The 20,411-nt window shown below is 47.7% G+C and overlaps 1 protein-coding gene across 1 annotated transcript; it reads left to right on the forward strand.

Annotated features, from left to right (window-relative positions):
* The first annotated feature begins 267 nt into the window (after positions 1-267).
* Positions 268-4,465, forward strand: LOC121004189. The gene is made up of 2 exons (XM_040436337.1): positions 268-2,817; positions 3,740-4,465. Exons 1-2 carry the CDS (start codon positions 1,105-1,107, stop codon positions 3,755-3,757), a joined length of 1,731 nt encoding a protein of 576 aa, XP_040292271.1. The 5' UTR covers positions 268-1,104; the 3' UTR covers positions 3,758-4,465.
* The last annotated feature ends 15,946 nt before the right edge of the window (positions 4,466-20,411 follow it).

Below are 20,411 nucleotides of genomic sequence, written 5' to 3' on the forward strand. Positions count from 1 at the left end.
ATGAAGACAGGCGTGCAGATGCTTATATGGAGGACAGGGAGTTGCGCAGGCCATTTCCTGAGGGCGGACAGTTTGCTACTGGTCCTGACACCGTGGAAGACAGAGTGCGTCCCAGAGCCATTCCTAACGCACCCAGCAGTGATCCGCCTGGGGTGCTGCCGTCGAACAGCGCAAGTACCCATCAAAGGAACGTCGTGGATCCAGGAGTCGTCCGTCAGGAATCAGGACCTGCGGCTGCCGGGTTCACAGCACCCGGGCAGTTAGGTGAGACATCACTGGGAACACTGTTATCTATATTTAATGTGGCGCCTGGGGCGGGGGGGAGCAATAGTGCTATTATCGGTGGTTTGGGGCGCTTGCTGTGTGGTTTAGCTGGGGTTAGTCAGGATAGGGGGGCAATGGGGGCTACCCCCTTAGCAGCGTGGGGGTTGGGGGCAGAAAATAGCAATGTACCGGCGACCGCTAACAATAGTAATGTAGCAGTGGCCAATAGCACAGGTGTAGCCGAATCAGTGTCAGTGCAGACGCAGGCGGGAGGTGAGGAGGATAGGCCCAGATTAGATGACGCCGCAAAAGGGGAGGTGTATGTTTGCTTTGAGGGTCCCCTGGGAGCGCATTTGAAAACGGAGGTGCGTGAGAAAATTTGGAAGGGAGAGTATATAGAAATTTTTTCGCTGCTTCCGTTGGAGCGGTTCAACCTTGATGTGGTAAAAAAGGACGGAGTAAGAAAGGAGGATGATGATAAGCGTCGCTATCGCCTTATCCCTAGGTCATTTAGTAATTGGCTACAGGCCTTTGCTATTTTGGCAAGTGTGATTGGGGAGAAGAGTCCGGAATGCTGTTCCCCTTTATTTTGCTATCTGGATGCTATTGGGGAAGCCTATAGAGTGTATGGGGGTTCCGGGTGGTTACGGTATGACGAGCAGTTTCGTCAGAGGAAAGCAGTCCGTCCTAATATGAGATGGGACCATAAGGACATTGCGTTATGGATGAGGGTGACAGCGCCAGGTAGGAGTGGTCAGTCCTTTCGGAGTGAGTCAGGGGTTGGGGTACAGCAAGGTACAGGGACGCCCCCAGTTGGAAGAGGATACTGCTTCCTTTTCAATGAGGGAAGTTGCAAATTCGGCCAAAAATGCAAATTTAGGCATGAATGTTCCGTGTGTGGCGGGGGCCATGGGGCTAGCAGATGTTTTAGAGGGGGTAGACAAAGGGGGGGGGATAGTTTTGCAAAAGGGGCAGACCCCAGTGCGAGTGGAAAGGATGGTGGGGCATCTAAATAGATATCCGAACCAGGAGTTAGCTGAATTTTTGTATTCAGGGTTTAAGTTCGGTTTTCATATACCTTCACACCCGTTACCAGTCTTAGAGAAGCGGAAGAATTTGCGCTCGGCATTGCAGTTCCCAGACATAGTGACAGGAAAGTTAGCTAAAGAGGTTTCCCTAGGGAGGATGGATGGTCCGTTTGTTACATCACCCATCAGTAACTTGCGAGTTTCCCCTTTGGGTTTGATCCCTAAGAAGGAGCCTAATAAATTTAGGCTCATCCACCATTTATCATTCCCTAAGGGTGCGTCGGTCAATGAGGGCATTGACCCGGAACTTTGTTCTGTGGTTTATGCTTCCTTTGATGCGGCTGTGGAATGGGTAAGGAAGCTGGGTCCGGGTACCCTGTTGGCAAAATGTGACATTGAAGCGGCATTTCGGTTGTTGCCAGTTCACCCGGATAGTTTGTATTTACTGGGTTGTTTTTGGAATGGCGCATATTTTGTGGATAGGTGTTTGCCAATGGGCTGTTCAATATCGTGTGCATATTTTGAGCGTTTTAGTTCTTTTCTGGAGTGGGTGGTGGTTCAGGAATCAGGTTGTCACTCTGTCATTCATTATTTGGATGATTTCCTGTGTTTGGGGCCGGGGGGATCTAGGGTTTGTTCGTTGTTGTTATCCACATTACAGTCTGTTTTTGAGTGTTTTGGAGTCCCGTTAGCGGTGGACAAAACGGTGGGGCCGGCTACTGAGCTAAGCTTTTTGGGTATTGTCATAGATACACAGCGGATGGAGTGTAGGCTACCAGTAGACAAAGTGTCAGATTTAAGAACAGAGGTGGCGGCGGCATTGACAGCAAAAAAGATTCGTCTGCGGGACCTGCAGTCTTTGTTGGGCAAATTAAATTTTGCATGCAGAATCCTACCTATGGGCCGCATTTTTAGTAGGAGGTTGGCTTCGGCGACAGGAGGGGTGGTGTCTCCCCACCATTTTATTAGACTAGGCAGTGAGTTGAAAGGGGATTTGAAAGTTTGGGATTCCTTTTTAAAACAGTTTAATGGCAGAGCATTAGTTATGGGGGGGGTGGTTGATGCGTTTGATTTCGAATTGTTTACGGATGCTGCGGGTGGAGCGGGTTTTGGGGCGTACTGTGAAGGGCAGTGGTGTGCGGGTCGGTGGCCTGAGTCCTGGGTACGAAAAGGGTGGGTAAAAAACGTGGCATTGTTGGAACTCTTCCCCATTGTGTTGGCAGTCACGCTCTGGGGGGAGAAGTTTCGGCACAAGAAGGTTCGTTTCCATTGTGACAACTTGGGAGTTGTGCAAGCCATCAACAGTGTAACGGCTTCTTCCCCCCCAGTTATTTGCCTATTGCAGCAGTTGGTTCTCCGGTGCTTGTCCCTTAATGCTTGGGTGTTTGCGGTGCATGTGCCTGGTTCCTCTAACTGTATAGCTGACGCACTTTCTCGTTTTCAGTGGGAGCGGTTTCGCCAGCTGGCCCCGGAGGCGAGTCAGGTCGGATTGGTGTGTCCAGAGTCGTTGTGGGAGATCCTGGAGGTACCGTAGCTTGTCTGTTGCAGGCATCATTGAGTGAAGGCACGTGGAGGATGTACGATAGGGCTTGGAGTAGGTGGCAGCAGTGGTGTAATGACCTAGGGGTCGAGGTACTGGACGGGGAAATTCCGTTGTTACTGTTCATTGGCCACGTGAAGGATCAAGGTTGGTCGGTTGCCAAGATCAATGGTTGCATGGCGGGCTTGGCTTTCGGATTCAAGTTGCGGAATTCCCCGGACATTACTAAGTCCTTTTTGGTCCGACAAATTTTGAAGGGTTATAGAAGGTTTCAGCGTGTCAAAGATTCCCGCCTACCGGTGTCCTTTTCGTTATTGTTACAGTTAGGGGAGCAGGTAGCTGGAGTGTGTCGCTCGGCTTGGGAGGTGAGCTTATTTAGACTAGCCTTTGCTCTGGCTTTTTTCGGAGCCTTTCGTTTAGGGGAGTTAGTGTGTGCAAGTGTGCAGCGGGAAGGGGGTCTGAGGAGTGAGGATGTAACGTTATATGACGACAGGGTGCTGATTTATCTGAGATTTTCAAAGACGGATCAGGAGGGGAGGGGTCATTTAGTCTCATTGTTTGAGGTGCCGGGATGTCTAGTGTGTCCAGTACGGTGTTTGCGTGATTTTCAAGGAAGGGCAGGGGTCGCGGCAGGCCCGATTCTCAGACATGAGGATGGCTCCTTTTTATCGCGATTTCAATTTATAGCGGTATTCAAGAAATGTTTGCGTAATCTAGGAATGGACTCTGGCAAGTTTACGGGTCATTCCTTCAGGATAGGTGCTGCCACGGAGGCTGCTCGCTTGGGGGTGCGAGATGAAGTGATTAAGCGTATTGGGAGGTGGGAGTCGGAGCGTTTTCGGCTGTATGTGCGTTTAGGGGCAGTTTAAGGCTGTGTCTAACCATGTTTGTCTCGTTCTTTTTTCAGGTGATGCCCCGTTATTAGTTTGGATCCTGGGCCATTCGTTCGTGTTCTGGGGGGCATTACGAGCGGATGTTCGGCAGAATGGGCGGCAGCTGGGGTTTGATCGGGGGACAGCCATAGTAAGATGGATCGGACGCAGAGGTATGGTGTGGGGTAGTGTTTTGCAGGAGGTTCATCGGCAAGCCAGGTTAGATAGAGTCCCAGATATCTTGGTGTTGCATGTTGGGGGAAATGACCTAGGGGTCCGACCTTGCAGAGAGTTGATCAGGGATATACGTTTTGATTTTTTGCGTTTGTGGTCCCTCTTCCCGTCAGTTGTCACTGTGTGGTCGGATATTGTCCCCAGGAAGGTCTGGAGGGAGGCGAGATCGGTTGAAAGGCTGAATAAGGCTAGGATTAAGCTGAACAGGGTGATTGGGCGGTTCTGTGCCAAACATGGGGCGGTGGTGGTGAGGCACCCCGAGTTGGAAGCAGGAACAGGAGGCTTTTGGAGACAGGATGGAGTCCACCTCAATGCGGTGGGCATTGATTTGTGGTCACTGGACTTGCAGGGAGGTATTGAAACAGCCCTCCGGGTGTGGCGGAACGCGCGAGCTTAAGGGCTGTCAAGCTGCGCGTTGTTGGCGGGGGGAGGTCATAGAAGCTGGGGCTACTGGATGGTAACGGTGAATGAGAGGGCCTCAATGGTGGGGCTGGACTCTCAGAGTTGGGGCACCTGGTTGGCTTGGTATGGCGTCCGTCAGTTGGTGTCCCCGAGCTTGTGGTACGCGGCTGGGGGCAAGATGGAATTGCCGTGGTGGTTTGTGGTCGTTTAAGGTGCAGTTAGGCGGCTTCTAGGACCTCCCTCGTCAGTTAGACATGTATATATTTATATATATATGTCATTGTTATATCAAGTGTTATGTTTATTCATGTTATTTATATTATTTAATAAAAGACGGCTGCTGTGGCCGATTTAATCCAAACAGTGGCTGTGTGTGGTTATTGGGAGAGGAAATGGGGAAGGTTAGTTAGCTAAATGATGGGGTAGTGGACCCGAGCGTAGCCAATAACCCTACTCAAGTGAGGCCGGACGAAGCGGCACGCTTCAGGGGAGGCCGGCATGAGGGGTTTTGTGAGCAAGGGTCAGGGAAGGTAAGGGTTAAGTGGATGAGTGCAGGAAAAGGGGGGAGGAGCTAGAAAGGGGCGGGGAGCGGCAGGCTGAAGTAGTGGTGAGGCAGGTCAGCGCCCGCCATTTTAGGAGCAGAGAGCCAGCATCTCCCTCCCTCCCTCCCGTAGTGTGTACTTGGATGTTTCAGGGCGGCAACGGTATATTATAGAGGGGATGCATATAAAAAAAAAAAAAAAAAAATGTGTATTTTATAAATAAATAAATGTATAAAAAAAAAAAAAAAAAATGGACAAGGGGTGGTGGACGGAGTGTGTCGTTAAGTGTTGCGTTTGTCGCAGCAGTCGTGGCGGGGGGAGGTCATAGAAGCTGGGGCTACTGGATGGTAACGGTGAATGAGAGGGCCTCAATGGTGGGGCTGGACTCTCAGAGTTGGGGCACCTGGTTGGCTTGGTATGGCGTCCGTCAGTTGGTGTCCCCGAGCTTGTGGTACGCGGCTGGGGGCAAGATGGAATTGCCGTGGTGGTTTGTGGTCGTTTAAGGTGCAGTTAGGCGGCTTCTAGGACCTCCCTCGTCAGTTAGACATGTATATATTTATATATATATGTCATTGTTATATCAAGTGTTATGTTTATTCATGTTATTTATATTATTTAATAAAAGACGGCTGCTGTGGCCGATTTAATCCAAACAGTGGCTGTGTGTGGTTATTGGGAGAGGAAATGGGGAAGGTTAGTTAGCTAAATGATGGGGTAGTGGACCCGAGCGTAGCCAATAACCCTACTCATGCATATTACTAAGAGTACTGAGGCTCATAAAATATGTACTTTTTTCTTTGGGTCATATATTGAGATGATTGAATTTTTAAAAAATTCGATTGGCCAGTTCGCCAAATTTTTGGGGAAAAATTTGGTTTGTTCAAAATAAATTTGCGGCGAATTACGTAAAAAAAAACAGCTATTTTCTGGCTGCTGAGAGTCTTTATAGTGGTGTAGAACACTGTGGCTTGCAGTAACACGCATCGGGAGTCTGCTTTGGCAGCGAAACTATACTGTGAGTCCTTATGACATGCAGATGACTGGCGTCGCTCTTAGAATCACTGCACACTTCACTTATTTGGGCAGTCACTGGGCCACAACTGGCCAAATAACCCAAGTATGAACTCAGCCTTACAGGTCGATGTTAGCGCCAAGAAGAAGCGCACTCCTTTTACACCGTCGCCAGCTGATTCCACATAGATGTCTACAGAACCTGTTCTATTAAACGCTTATACAAGTAGAGCCCCCCCAGACAGAGTGGAGAGGGTGTCAGCAGTAAGTTTATGTGGATGTCACTGATTATTTTACTCTTCCTCTGATCCGTCAGAACAATAACCCACAAAAAACTGATCCTGTATGTGGAGCTCGGTCAGCATTTGGTCAGTAATCCATCAATATTGCTAATGCCAAAAAAAAACAGGAGTGGATCCAAAACAGAGATGACACGTGAACGGAACGTCTCCTGTATTTTGTACCCACTCCTGCTTTTGGATACCAAATCACGAGCCAGTTCTGATGGGACCATACAGGCCTTACAGCTGCTACACAGATAGGATCCGTTGTGCGTCTCATTTTACCTTCCTTCTGACAGATCAGAGGAAGGGTCAAATAAATGATGATGTCAGCCAAGCCAAAAAGGCTAAATAGTGGCCCAGTCAGGAAGTGGGGAGTGTGGGAGCAGCATGAGAAGTCCACAGAGTTGCCCTATGACATAGTGGTGAGGTGGAAGCAGCATGAGGAGACCACAGAGTGGCCCAATGACAGAGTCTGTAGGTGGCGGTAGCATAAGGAGGCCGTAGAGTGGCACAATGACAGAGTGTCTAGGTTGCGGCAGCATGAGAAGACCACAGAGTGGCAAGGTGACATAGTGGTGAGGTTAAAGCAGCATGAGGATACCACAGAGTGACCCAATCACAGAGTTTGTAGGTGGCGGCAGCATCATGAGGCCGCAGAGTGGCACAATGACAGAGTGTGGAGGTGGCGGCAGCATCAGGAGGCCGCAGAGTGGCACAATGACAGAGTGTGGAGGTGGCAGAAGCATCAGGAGGCCACAGAGTAGCAAGGTGACATAGAGTGGAGGTAGGAGCAGCATGAGGAGGCCACAGAGTGGCTAGGTGACATACTGTGCTGGTGGCAGTAGCATCAGGAGGCCGCAGAGTGGCACAATGACAGAGTGTGGAGGTGGCGGCAGCATCAGGAGGCCATAGAGTTGCGCAATGACAGAGTGTGTAAGTGGCGGCAACATGAGAAGACCACAAAGTGGCAAGGTGACATAGTGGTGAGGTGAAAGCAGCATGAGGAGACCACAGAGTCTGTAGGTGGCGGCAGCATCATGAGGCCTCAAAATGGCACAATGACAGAGTGTGGAGGTAGCTGCAGCATCAGGAGGCTGCAGAGTGGTACAATGACAGAGTGTGGAGGTGGCGGCAGCATCAGGAGACCACAGAGTGGCAAGGTGACATAGTGTGGAGGTGGGTCGCAATACCAGTACCCGCTGAATATGGTGGGTGAAAGAAGGAGAATTTGGCATCAGATGGGTGGCAGCATCAGAATAGTAGCTGAGGCAGGTAGCCAGAAGAAACCAGCCTCTTTTTTCAAAGTGTTGGTGTGGCACCATGGATGATCTAGTCTGATGCATCAGGAATTGGTGGTTGGAAGTCCTGGCTGATCCACGCCTGATTCATCTTGACAAAGGTGAGTCTCTCCACATTTTTGGTGGACAGGCGAGTTCTTCTTCTAAACACCCGCTCTGATGTCACACTACTGGCCGGGCAGGACTGCTTTTCCAGGGTAAACTCGGCCAGTTGCGACCACAAATCCAGTTTGGCTGCCCCGTAGTCCAGCGGATCTTCAAGGTCAGCTGGCAGGGTGCACTCCAAGTATGCCACCACCTGCTGGTTCAGGTTCTGCTCTATGTCTAGCTGCTGGTGAGTAGTTTCTTCACTATGCGGGTAAAGAAAGCTGCTCATCAGCGACTGTAGACTTAGGCTGCTGCTGATGGAGCTGGTACAGCTCCTGCCACCCCACCCCTCTCCAGCAGGCATGGCAGTGGAACGTGAGCGCAGAGGGCCCCCCCGGTCAGACCTGTGAGAGGATGGACAGTGGCCAACTGACTACATAGGATGTCTCTATAGTAGTTCAGTTTGTTCTCCCTCTCAGCGGGTGTAAAAAAGGCCCTCATTTTAAACCAGTAGCGAGGGTCCAACAAGGTGGAGAGCCAGAAGTCATCCCTCTGCCGAATTGTGAAAATTTGTCTGTCACTACCCAAGCAAGTGAGCATGCAGCGGGCCTTTTGCGCAAAAGACTCGGAAGGATTCCCTGCCTCAATCTCCACTGCATACTGCCACGGTGTGTCTGGGTCCTCTGCCTCATTTTCCTCATTGCCCTGTAGCTCCTCTGCTGCTCCTGCTCCTCCTCTCCTGTCACCTGTGAAGCAAAACCACCCATTTCACTAGACATTGTTTGTGCTCCAATGTCCTGCTCCAGTTCACCCCCACAAGGCTCATGTGGCCGTGAGATCTAGGCGCCGCGTCTCCAGTCCCTTAACCAGTCATATTTACCAGCATCTGATCCAGGACACGAAGCAGTGGAATGACATATTTTATCCCGTAGTCCTGGCGACTGACAAATAATGTGGCCTCCTCAAAGGGCCTGAGCAAATGATGTCACACATGAGCTGCCACAGGGGAATACTCCTGTCCGCTTGGATCATCAGGAAATCGTTGATGGCCTTTCTCTGTTCGTACAGTCGGTCCAACAGATGGAGGGTGGAATTCCATTGTGGTGGAAACAGCCTATGTTGGGGGATGCTGTTCTGCCGCTGCAGCTCAATTGTGTGCTTTGCTGTGTACGAGTGGCTGAAGTACATGCAAAGTTTCCTGGCCATTTTTAGGATGTCTTGCAGATGGGTGGAAGACTTGACAACCAGATTAAACATGTGTGCCATGCAGGGCGCATGGCTCAGCCCTCCTTGTCGCAGCGCCGACACAATGTTCTTCCTGTTGTCTGTCACCATGGTTCCGATATTCAGTGGTCGCGGAGAAAGCCAGGATTCCTCCCCTGTGTGACTCTGTTCGCCCAGGCAAACGAGGTGCGGAACAGCATGACACCGCTATGCCCTGCACATGTCGTATGCTGGAGGGGCACTGTGCATTGTCCCTGCAGTGGAGGCTGAGGACACGGTGGAGGATGAAGAGGCAGAGGCGGACATTGTCGCTGGACCAACAGCGTGGCAACGTGGAGGCAGAAGCGGCGTCACGTGGCCAAGTTGCTGGTGTGGCTGTGCAGAAACAACATTCACCCAGTGGGCCGTAAAGGACATGAATTGTCCCTGACCGTAGTTACAGCTCCACATATCGGCGCTGCCGTGCAGTTTGGCAGACACTGACAGGCTCAAGGACTGGCCCACCTTCTGTTCTACATGTGTGTACAGGGCTGGTACTGCCTTTTTTGCAAATAAATGATGGCTTGGAACTCTCCACCTCGGCTCGGGACAAGCCATCAGTTCTTTGAAAGGTGCAGATTCCGCCATTTGAAAAGGGAGGGACTGCAGCTCCAGCAACTTGGACAGGAGCAGATTAAGCTTCTGCGCCATTGGAGTGCACACATATTGTTGTCTCTTGGCAATTGCTTCGGTGATCGATTGCTGACAGAATGCGTGATGAGAAGTAGGAGGAGGAGGAGCAGGAGCATCAGGACCGGCAGATGATGGGAAGGACAGACAGCTTCCTTTGGCTGAGGTGGTGGAGCCGTGACTGCCAGAAACCGGGTGCATGCCAGTGGGTGATGCAGCGATTGCTGCGGCAGGCTGGACCACCACATCGGAGCCACAGTTCTCTCAGGCTACTTTATGGGGACGCTGCATATGTTGACGCAGGGCCGTAGTGCCAACATTGGCACCCTTGCCATGCTTTACCCTCTGCCCACAGATTCTACATATGGCCACGTTCACCTCCTCCAGTGGCTTAAAAAAAAACTGCCACACCGCCGAGTAGGTGACTTTACCCCCAACACTACGCACTGACTGACTGCTACAGCCGCTGCCTTCTTGAGCCCCTTCACTGCTAATTCCCGGGCAGGTAGGCTTCCGCGAAGTGGGTGGTCTACCCCGACCTCCCACTGCTGCCACCTAGCTGACTCTCGGCCACGCTAGCGACTTGCTGGCTCACAGGCAAGCTGCCACCCTCTTCTCCCAATGATGATGAAGCCCCTTCGTCACCTGGCTCCCAAGTGTGATCAGCTACATCATCATTATCGAGTAGTGTCTGCACGTCACTGATGTCCTCCTCAACCGTCTCTGGGTCAGGAGCCTGACCGCTCTCAACACCAGCTCCCACGCCACTCTCCTCATGACTACTTGCCCGCCTAGTGGTGGAAGCGGCGGATGTCCCCTCCACATCTTGGCTGGGCAGTAGCTGCTGACTGTCCTCTAGTAGCTCTTCCTCGCTAAAAAGTCGAGCAGAGCCTACAGCATATAATACTTCTCGCGGTGAGGGAACAGTAAAGAACAGAGGCAGATTGAGGTCAGATGAGGGCACAGGGCCTGCTCCCGGGCCATGCCAACTAAGGGTTGTGTCTGACTAACCCACTGACTCTTGACTGGGGGTGTCTGATGTAAGTTGCGACGAAGTCGAAGATCGAGTCAATCATTCAAGAACCGCTGGGTTGCTGTTCACGACACGACTGTTAGCTGACACTGGCTGGAAGCTCAGGCCTCTCGAATTGACCCCTGCTGCCACGGCCCCTTACTTTGCTGTGACCTGTGCCTGTGCCTGAAACATTTAGGCCTCTGCCACTCCCCTGTGCAGGGCCTGGCACTTCTCTGCCTGACATACTGTTAGATCAAATAACCAAATGTTAGATCAAATTATTTTTATTTCGCCACTAATACACAGCAAAACGGGCTTTAGAATATATCACTGCACCGCTAAACGGTAAATAGGCTCAAATTTTTTTCTATTTTTACACAAAAGACTTTTCAACAGATAAGTGCAATGATGCAAGGCGAATATATTTGTATTTTGCCAGTAATACATGGCAAACTGGGCTATAAAATATCTCACTGCACCGCTGAACGGCAATTAGGCCCACTTTTTTTTCTATTTTTGCACAAAGGGCTTTTCAACAGATAAGTGCAACAATGAAAGGCGAATAAATTTGCATTTCTCCAGTAATACACGGCAAACTGGGCTGTAAAATACCTCACTGCACCGCAATTAGGCCCACATTTTTTTCTATTTTTACACAAAAGGCTTTTCAACAGATAAGTGCAATGATGAAAGGTGAATATATTTGTATTTCGCCAGTAATACACGGCAAACTGGGCTGTAAAATATCTCACTGCACCGCTGAACGACAATAAGGCCCTAATTGTTTTCTATTTTTACAAAAAAGGCTTTTCAACAGATAAGTGCAAAGATGAAAGGCGAATATATTAGTATTTCGCCAGTAATACATGGCAAACTGGGCTGTAAAATATCTTACTGCACCGCTGAGCGTTAAATATATTTTTCCTTTTTCCACTAATACACGCAAAAAAAGGGCTGTACCGCTAGGTGGCAAAGATCTGTTTTAAAGCGCTCTCTTGCGTGTATTAGTGGAAAAAGGAAAAATATATTTGCCACCTAGCGGTGCAGTTATCTGTTTTAAAGCCCTTTTTTTGCATGTATTAGTGGAAAAAGGAAAAATATATTTCACGCTCAGCGGTGCAGTTATCTGTTCTAAAGCCCTTTTTTGCGTGTATTAGTGGAAAAAGGAAAAATATAACTGCACCGCTGAGCAGCAACTATATTTTTCCTTTTTCCACTAATACACGCAAAAAAGGTCTTTAGAACAGATAACTGCACCGCTGAGCGGCAAATGTATTTTTCTTTTTCCACTAATACACGGAAAATGGACTTTAGAACAGGTAACTGCACCGCTGAGCGCTAAATATATTTTACTTTTGCCACTAATACACGACAAAAAGGGCTGTAATTTTCGCACTTCACCACACAACGGCTAATAAGCCCTTTTTTCCCCACTAATACAAGCTAAAAAATGCTTTAGAACATATAACTGCACCGCACTAGGGCAAATAAAACATAGAAATATTTCCTTGTAATAACCCCTGTTAGGGTACTTTCACACGTTGTAAGGATCCGGCAGGCAGTTCCGTTGCTGGAACTGCCTGCCGGATCCGGAAATCCATATGCAAACGGATATCATTTGTAAACGGATCCGGATGCGCATCCGTCTGACAAATGCATTGAAATTCCGGATTTGTCTCTCTGGTGTCATCAATAAAAACGGATCCAGATTTTTTTTTTGCCTGCACCTGAGGGGTTAACTGCCGCTGATTGCAGCACCCTGTCAGAGGCAGGGTGCCGGCTATGTGATTCTGCTGCTGGCACCTGCCTCCTGTATTAAAGAGGACCTTTAAACATTGTAAACTAACTATCAGGATATGTAGAGTGGTGCCCAGGGATCTCACTGAACTTACTATTGTTCCTGGGCGCCGCTCCGTTCGCCCGCTGTGGCTTCCAGTATATTCTCCAGCTCTGTATGCTAATTGCTAGCATCGGAGCAATAGGTAGGAGACTGCCCTTTTTCTCAATGGGCATTCCTTCTCCCTGGCTGTAGCGCTGTCCAATCAAAGCGCAGAGCATCACAGCCAGGGAGAAGGTGAGTTTTTTTTTCTCTCTGGCTGTGACGCTCTGCGCTTTGATTGGACAGCGCTGCATCCAATTCTTGCTAATAATTTATAGGGTATGTTTTTAGTGAGCGTTCTACACTGAACAAAAATATAAACGCAACACTTTTGGGTTTGCTGCCATTTTGCATGAGCTGAACTCAAAGATCTGAAACATTTTCTACATACACAAAAGACCCATTACTCTCAAATATTGTTCACAAATCTGTCTAAATCTGTGTTAGTGAGCACTTCTCCTTTGCCGAGATAATCCATCCTACCTTACAGGTGTGTTATATCAAGGTGCTGATTAGACAGCATGAATATTGCACAGGTGTGCCTTAGACTTCCCACAATAAAAGACCACTCTGAAATGTGCACACAGTGCCATAGATGTCGCAACGTTTGAGGGAGCGTGCAATTGGCATGCTGACTGCAGGAATGTCTACCAGAGCTGTTGCCCATGCAATGAATGTTCATTTCTCTACCATAAGCCGTCTCCAAAGGCGATTTAGAGAATTTGGCAGTACATCCAACCGGCCTCACAACTGCAGACCACGTGTAACCACACCAGCCCAGGACCTCCACATCCAGCATGTTCACCTCCATGATCGTCTGAGACCAGCCACCTGGACAACTGCAGCAACAATCAGTTTGCATAACCAAAGAATTTCTGCACAAACTGTCAGAAACCGTCTTAGGGAAGCTCATCTGCATGCTCGTCGTCCTCATCGGGGTCTGGACCTGACTGCAGTTCGTCGTCAGAACCGACTTGAGTCGGCAAATGCTCACATTTGATGGTGTCTGGCACATTTGAGATGTGTTCTGTTCACGGATGGGTCACGGTTTTCACTGTTCAGGGCAGATGGCAGACAGGGTGTGTGGGGGTGAGTGTGTGAGCGGTTTGCTGACGACAACGTTGTGGATCGAGTGGCCCATGGTGGCAGTGGGGTTATGGTATGGGCAGGGGTATGTTATGGACAACAAACACAGGTGCATTTTATTGATGGCATTTTGAATGCACAGAGATACCGTGATGAGATCCTGAGGCCCATTGTTGTGCCATTCATCCACGACCATCACCTCATGTTGCAGCATGATGGTGCACGGCCCCATATTGGAAGGGTCTGTACACAATTCCTGGAAGCTGAAAACATCCCAGTCAGGGCCGGTGTTAGGGGGGGCAAACAGGGCAATTGCCCAGGCCCCCCTCTCCGAAAGGGGCCCTCTGCTGTTAGATACTTAAGTGAGCCGAGTGTGGAATTTTTTTATTATTTTTTTTTGTATTTAATTCCTTTATTTTCCTCCTCTGCATGCACTACCATGCTGCAGCGCTCCCTGTAAGAACAGTCACCACTGCTGTTCCCCTCCAGCTCAGTCTCCCCGTCTCACCAGGCCTCAGTGACAGCCCAGCATGCTGTATTATCCACAATCCTGAGCGATGCCACAGACTGGCATCAGGACGTTCTGTGTGGGCGGAGATAGCATAGCTCCGCCCCCATTCTTTGCCTGAACTTGCTCCAGGCTGGAGGCCTAAACTTCATACTGGGATGACTGGGCCTTCTTCAGCATCCGACCACCAGACTGGCCTCGCCTTCTGGACTGCAAGGGGCTCCCAGGACCCTCTTATCAAAGCACCCGGCCTGTTCCCTCTCCAGCTGGTAAGTCCATGGTGTAAAAGGCATGCAGCAGTGTCTGTGGAGGAGGGGGTGCAGGGCTGTTGGGGGGAAGGTCACATTCTCATAGTAGCAACCCTGCACTGCCCTCAAGTACTGATGGTCACTGCCATGTGAGTCCCCACTGTCAGCTCTGTGCTTCCCCTGTGGCCCTCCTGTGCGCTTCCTGTGCCCCCTCCTATGTGCTCCCTGTGCCTGCTGTGTGTGCTCCATGTGCGTGCTGTGTGAGCTCCTTGTGCCCCCTGTGCACTCCCTGTGCGAGTGGGGGCTACACAGACATAAGGTATAATGAAAAGATCTGCTCCTGTTCTGTGTTTTTGACTCACACTTGGTTTTGGCTCACAATAAGGCCTTTTTCACACGACCGTTTTTTTTATAATTTCAATGGTTCCGCAAAACAAACGGAATGTACTCCGTATGCATTCCGTTTTCCCTAATTCCGTTTCGTTGAAAGATAGAACATGTCCTATTATTGCCCGCAAATCACGTTCCGTGGCTCCATTCAAGTCAATGGCTCCGCAAAAAAAATGTAACACATACGGAATGTACTCCGTATGTCTTCCATATCCGTTCCGTTTTGGCGGAACCATCCATTGAAAATGTTCGGCCCAGCCCAATTTTTTCTATGTAATTACTGTATACTGTATATGCCAGTGTTTCCCAACCTGTGTGCCTCCAGCTGTTGCAAAACTACAACTCCCAGCATGCCCGGACAGCCTTTGGCTGTGCGGGCATGCTGGGAGTTGTAGTTTTGCAACAGCTGGTGGCACACTGGTTGGGAAACACTGGTATATGCCATACGGAAAAATGGAACTGAAACACAACGGAAACAAAAAACAGAACAACGGATCCGTGAAAAACGGACCGCAAAATACTGAAAAAAACATACGGTCGTGTGTAAGAGGCCTAACTGATAGAAATAACTGATAAAAAAAACTGAGGTTTGAACAAGGTCTTACAGTGGAAAGGCTAAAGAGAGATGATGTGGAATTCTGCAATAAGCTACTGTGGTTGCAACCGCTGTCTGTGCCTACAAAGTTCTGTCAGACTGCTAGTCCAATATTTCAGGATTTGGGGCTCCACTTTCAATTTTGCCCGAGGCCACACTTTGTCTAAAACCGGCCCTGATCCCAGTTCTTGCATGGCCAGCATACTCACCGGACATGTCACCCATTGAGCATGTTTGGGATGCTCTGGATCGGCGTATACAACAGCGTGTTCCAGTTCCTGCCAATATTCTGCAACTTTGCACAGCTATTGAAGAGGAGTGGACCAACATTCCACAGACCACAATCAACAACCTGATCAACTCTATGTGACGGAGATGTGTTGCACTGCGTAAAGGGCAAATGGTCCACTCCCCTCCCCCCAGTAAGGCAAAACTGTGCACATTTCAGAGTGGACTTTTATTGTGGGAAGTCTAAGGCACACCTGTGCAATATTCATGCTGTCTAATCAGCACCTTGATATGCCACACCTGTGAGGTGGGATGGATTATCTCGGCAAAGGAGAAGTGCTCACTAACACAGACTTAGACAGATTTGTGAACAATATTTGAGAGTAATGGGTCTTTTGTGTATGTAGAAAATGTTTCAGATCTTTGAGTTCAGCTCATGCAAAATGAGAGCAAAACCGAAAGTGTTGCGTTTATATTTTTGTTCAGTATAGAACGCCCCCTAAAAACATACCCTATAAATTATTAGCAAGAATCGTGGGATCTATCAACATGAATCTAATGTGTGAGGGACTTCAGGATGGCCCAACAAACATTGGCATAGTCTTTAGCGAGGACTACTATCATAAGCATTTCTTATGCAAAGAGGTTTGTAGCTTGCCACAGGGAAAATCTCTATACTGAGCCATGTATGGCAGCTATCATCATATGTAGGTAGATAATGTTTATGCCTTGACTCATCTACTCTGTAAAGTCACTAATCTTGTAAACTATAGCTGAGCGCTAGTGTAATGTCTGGGGCTCTCTGATGTAAACCACACCGTATAAATCACAGTTTAGTGGTGGGGAGAAGGCAGTCATTTACCAGTAGTCATTCGCACTACAATCCCATGACACCAACTCACCATTAACCCTGATCACAGTCCAGGAACGTGCAGCAGATAACGTAGGAGGACAGAAAACCACCTAAAATGCTTCTGGGAAAGAAGAGCTTCTGCACGTATGAACCCCAAGCATCTAATGATATTAAATGTTTATCCTTTGATTAAATTAGACTAATACAGAAATAAATCCAGCATTTGGTTCTTGTTACTGAGTGTTATGACCTCAATGTTATGTTTATGTCAGTGCAATCAACTCTTGTATGATCCAGGATGGAATAAAAGTGCAAGCATATCAATGGTGCAACCAATATAAAGCTTATCATATAGCTGTTGCCAACAGAAAAAATGAGCCCATGGAATCTACCCCAAGCAAGTAGAGTTTTGTAAAGACAAATCTTCAGCAAGACATCAATCATATCACTACAGGAACTAAAACTGGAGAGAGGGGCAGTGGAAGGGCCATGGGCAATGAGCGCTTTTATTGTGGCAAAGGGGTTAGGTTAAGGGGGAAGGGGGGGGCGCCATTCCAATTTTCGCCTCAGGCAACAGAAAGGCTAGGTGCAACCCTGCAAAGGTACCCATGAAAAAGGAGGCCTTGGCAAAGACTTTTCTTTCCAATAAGTGCCAGATCCGCTCTTTGAAGGCAACGTACTGTAAATCCAGATTTACATGGGGCAATTGTCTGGACAATTATTGGGAATGAACGTCAGTACGAATGCTCGTTCTCAATTATTGGCACATTTAAAAATGCTTATTCCTCAGGTGAAGCCGCACATTATATAATTGTTTCTGGTCAGTAGATTGTACTGTGTGAAGAGCAATCTGCTGCCCAGAAACAATGAAGCTGTATGAGGTGACAGCAGTAGCCATCACTCATCCCCATATGGTGGCGATGATCGTTGCATGTAAATGCAGCTCTTAACCTCCACAAAAGGGCAGACAATTATTGGGAAGGAAAAGTTCCTTCACAATAATTGACTGCTTAGTCAGCGTGTCTAAATGTACCTTAAAGGGATTTTTTTTTTACTGATGACCTATCTTCTGGTCAGTATCCAATCAGTTGTTTGTGAAGGGAGCAGCACATGTGTGAGCACCACAGCCTTCTCTCTGCTTTTCCTAGGCCAGTGATGACATGTTAATCAATCATGTGGCCTAGGAGCCGAAAAGCCACAAGGCCAAGAGAACCGTAATAATGTGCACATCCATATAATGTAAAATCAATAAAGCAATTTTATTAGACTACAAAGACATACAGACACTTATTTAAAAATTGTGTACAATAAATCATGTGCTGATACAGGTAAGAACAGACACAAACACAGCATCCACCAAAGTCCACAAATAAGGACACAAAGTGTATAGTCCGAGACAATATCAGATATAAATCCAACAATAAATAAATAATATGACATCAAATAACATAGAATAATATCAGAATTGCAATATAAGGCTCGGACTATGTGGGTGGACCTGAGTCAATGAAAAAGAGCCCTAAGTGTATCGCCGGTAAGGTCCAGCTTTCCCAGCTTCCTTGATGTCATATTATTTATTTATCGTTGGATTTATATCTGATATACACTTTGTCCCCTTATTTGTGGACTTTGGTGGATGCTGTGTTTGTGTTTGGGCTCACCCGTACCAGCACATGATTTATTGTACACAATTTTAAATAAGTGTCTGTATGTCTTTGTAGTCTAATAAAATTGCTTTATTGATTTTACATTATATGGAAGTGCATATTATTATGGTTCTCTTGGCCTTGTGGCTTTTTCTTAGTGTCTTAGTATCATATTCGAACCGTTAGTGCACTCCTTTTTACTTGTAGTGTGCCCCCTTCTTTCATTATCAGTAGATCATTCAAGGGAATGGGGTTGAGCTGTAAATACCAAGCACAGCCACTATACAATGTACAGCGTCGTGCTTGGTAAGCTGCGAGAAGGCAGCTCACAGGAGCACTGCTGCCTTCTAAAAGCAGCTGATCGGCAGGGATGTCGGACCCCCACCAATCAGATACTGATGACCTATCCAGAGGATTAAAAAAATCTTTGAAAACCCTTTTAAGCAAACTAAGCAGGAGACCCCAAGGTCAATGGTCATGCAGACCATTGGGTGGTTTGGAAGGAGAACATGTGTGGAGAACGTCTAATCCTGTAAAGAAGCTAGGTGTGAACCATCACTAGGATTAGCATCCTTTTGCTATGTTGCTAATTCATGCAAACTGGAGCCTATATTAATACTGTATGTGGCAAAAATGGACTCCCCAGTGTCTCTCTCTATGAATAATACTAATTACAACCCTATAGTAAAAAGTTAGTAAGCACATGCATGAAAACATGGTCGGAGTGGCCCACTAGGATACAGACACCCATAAAGCCCAGCAGACACCCCAGATGAAGATCACTGTAGAATGGATTACTAGAGAAAGGTTTCTCATTAAAGGTTTGATGCATAAAGCAATGATCGGGAGCAAACTCTTCATTCCCGATCATTGCCCAGTCGTTCAGCTGCAGTAGAGTTGCATTTGCATGCAGCAATCATCCCCATACTCCCCATACTACGATTCTTCATCCCCATACAGTTTCAGTGTTTACACAAGGTGATGTGGTGCTGACAAATGACAATTTTAGGTGCTGCTTGCATTAAAGATACGATCAGCCGGCAGCACTTTTACACGGGGTAGTTGTATGAACATTCATCCTTAACAATTTCCCCGATCCTCAGTCCTTCTTTGTGCATGGGTGCTTGATAACACAATTCCTTGATATGACAACCGTTCCATTATTTGACAGGATGGGAATCTGTACATTCTTCTGCAATGAGCCATGGCTACTGATAAAACGTTGTGGTTTGTAGTAACTATCAATTAGTGGGAGCAGGCAGTGATGTGCTGCTCTCTACCATGCACAGTACATTGATCTCTAGACTCTGGGTTAATATTTACCGAAACAGCAGATCATTATGCCCATGCATAATGAGCTCCGGCAGTCACTTATTAATGGAGCTGATAAGATGGAGGTAGGGTTGGGAAATTGAAGTAACATAATATCTTCATTTCCTAGAAATGACTAGAATTGTGTGAAGTGGCAAAGTCACTTAATTACTAAAACACTATAATCATATCAAAAAAGGGATTATAAGGCTCAATGAGAATAGTTGAGCTAACAATAGAAGGGCATGGTATATACACTCACCTAAAGAATTATTAGGAACACCTGTTCTATTTCTCATTAATGCAATTATCTAGTCAACCAATCACACGGCAGTTGCTTCAATGCATTTAAGGGGGTGGTCCTGGTCAAGACAATCTCCTGAACTCCAAACTGAATGTCAGAATGGGAAAGAAAGGTGATTTAAGCAATTTTGAGCATGGCATGGTTGTTGGTGCCAGACGGGCCGGTCTGAGTATTTCACAATATGCTCAGTTACTGGGATTTTCACGCACAACCATTTCTAGGGTATAAAAAGAATGGTGTGAAAAGGGAAAAACATCCAGTATGCGGCAGTCCGGTGGGCAAAAATGCCTTGTGGATGCTAGAGGTCAGAGGAGAATGGGCCGACTGATTCAAGCTGATAGAAGAGCAACGTTGACTGAAATAACCACTCGTTACAACCGAGGTATGCAGCAAAGCATTTGTGAAGCCACAACACGCACAACCTTGAGGCGGATGGGCTACAACAGCAGAAGACCTCACCGGGTACCACTCATCTCCACTACAAATAGGAAAAAGAGGCTACAATTTGCACAAGCTCACCAAAATTGGACTGTTGAAGACTGGAAAAATGTTGCTTGGTCTGATGAGTCTCGATTTCTGTTGAGACATTCAAATGGTAGAGTCCGAATTTGGCATAAACAGAATGAGAACATGTATCCATCCTCTGATGGCTACTTCCAGCAGGATAATGCACCATGTCACAAAGCTCGAATCATTTCAAATTGGTTTCTTGAACATGACAATGAGTTCACTGTACTAAAATGGCCCCCACAGTCACCAGATCTCAACCCAATAGAGCATCTTTGGGATGTGGTGGAAAGGGAGCTTCGTGCCCTGGATGTGCATCCCTCAAATCTCCATCAACTGCAAGATGCTATCCTATCAATATGGGCCAACATTTCTAAAGAATGCTA

This window comes from Bufo bufo, chromosome 6 (assembly GCF_905171765.1).
Source record: "Bufo bufo chromosome 6, aBufBuf1.1, whole genome shotgun sequence".
NCBI lineage: Eukaryota > Metazoa > Chordata > Amphibia > Anura > Bufonidae > Bufo > Bufo bufo.

Bases quoted from the DNA above. Each gene is read 5' to 3' on its own strand.
- LOC121004189 (XM_040436337.1), top strand. From the start codon at position 1,105: ATGAGGGAAGTTGCAAATTCGGCCAAAAATGCAAATTTAGGCATGAAT.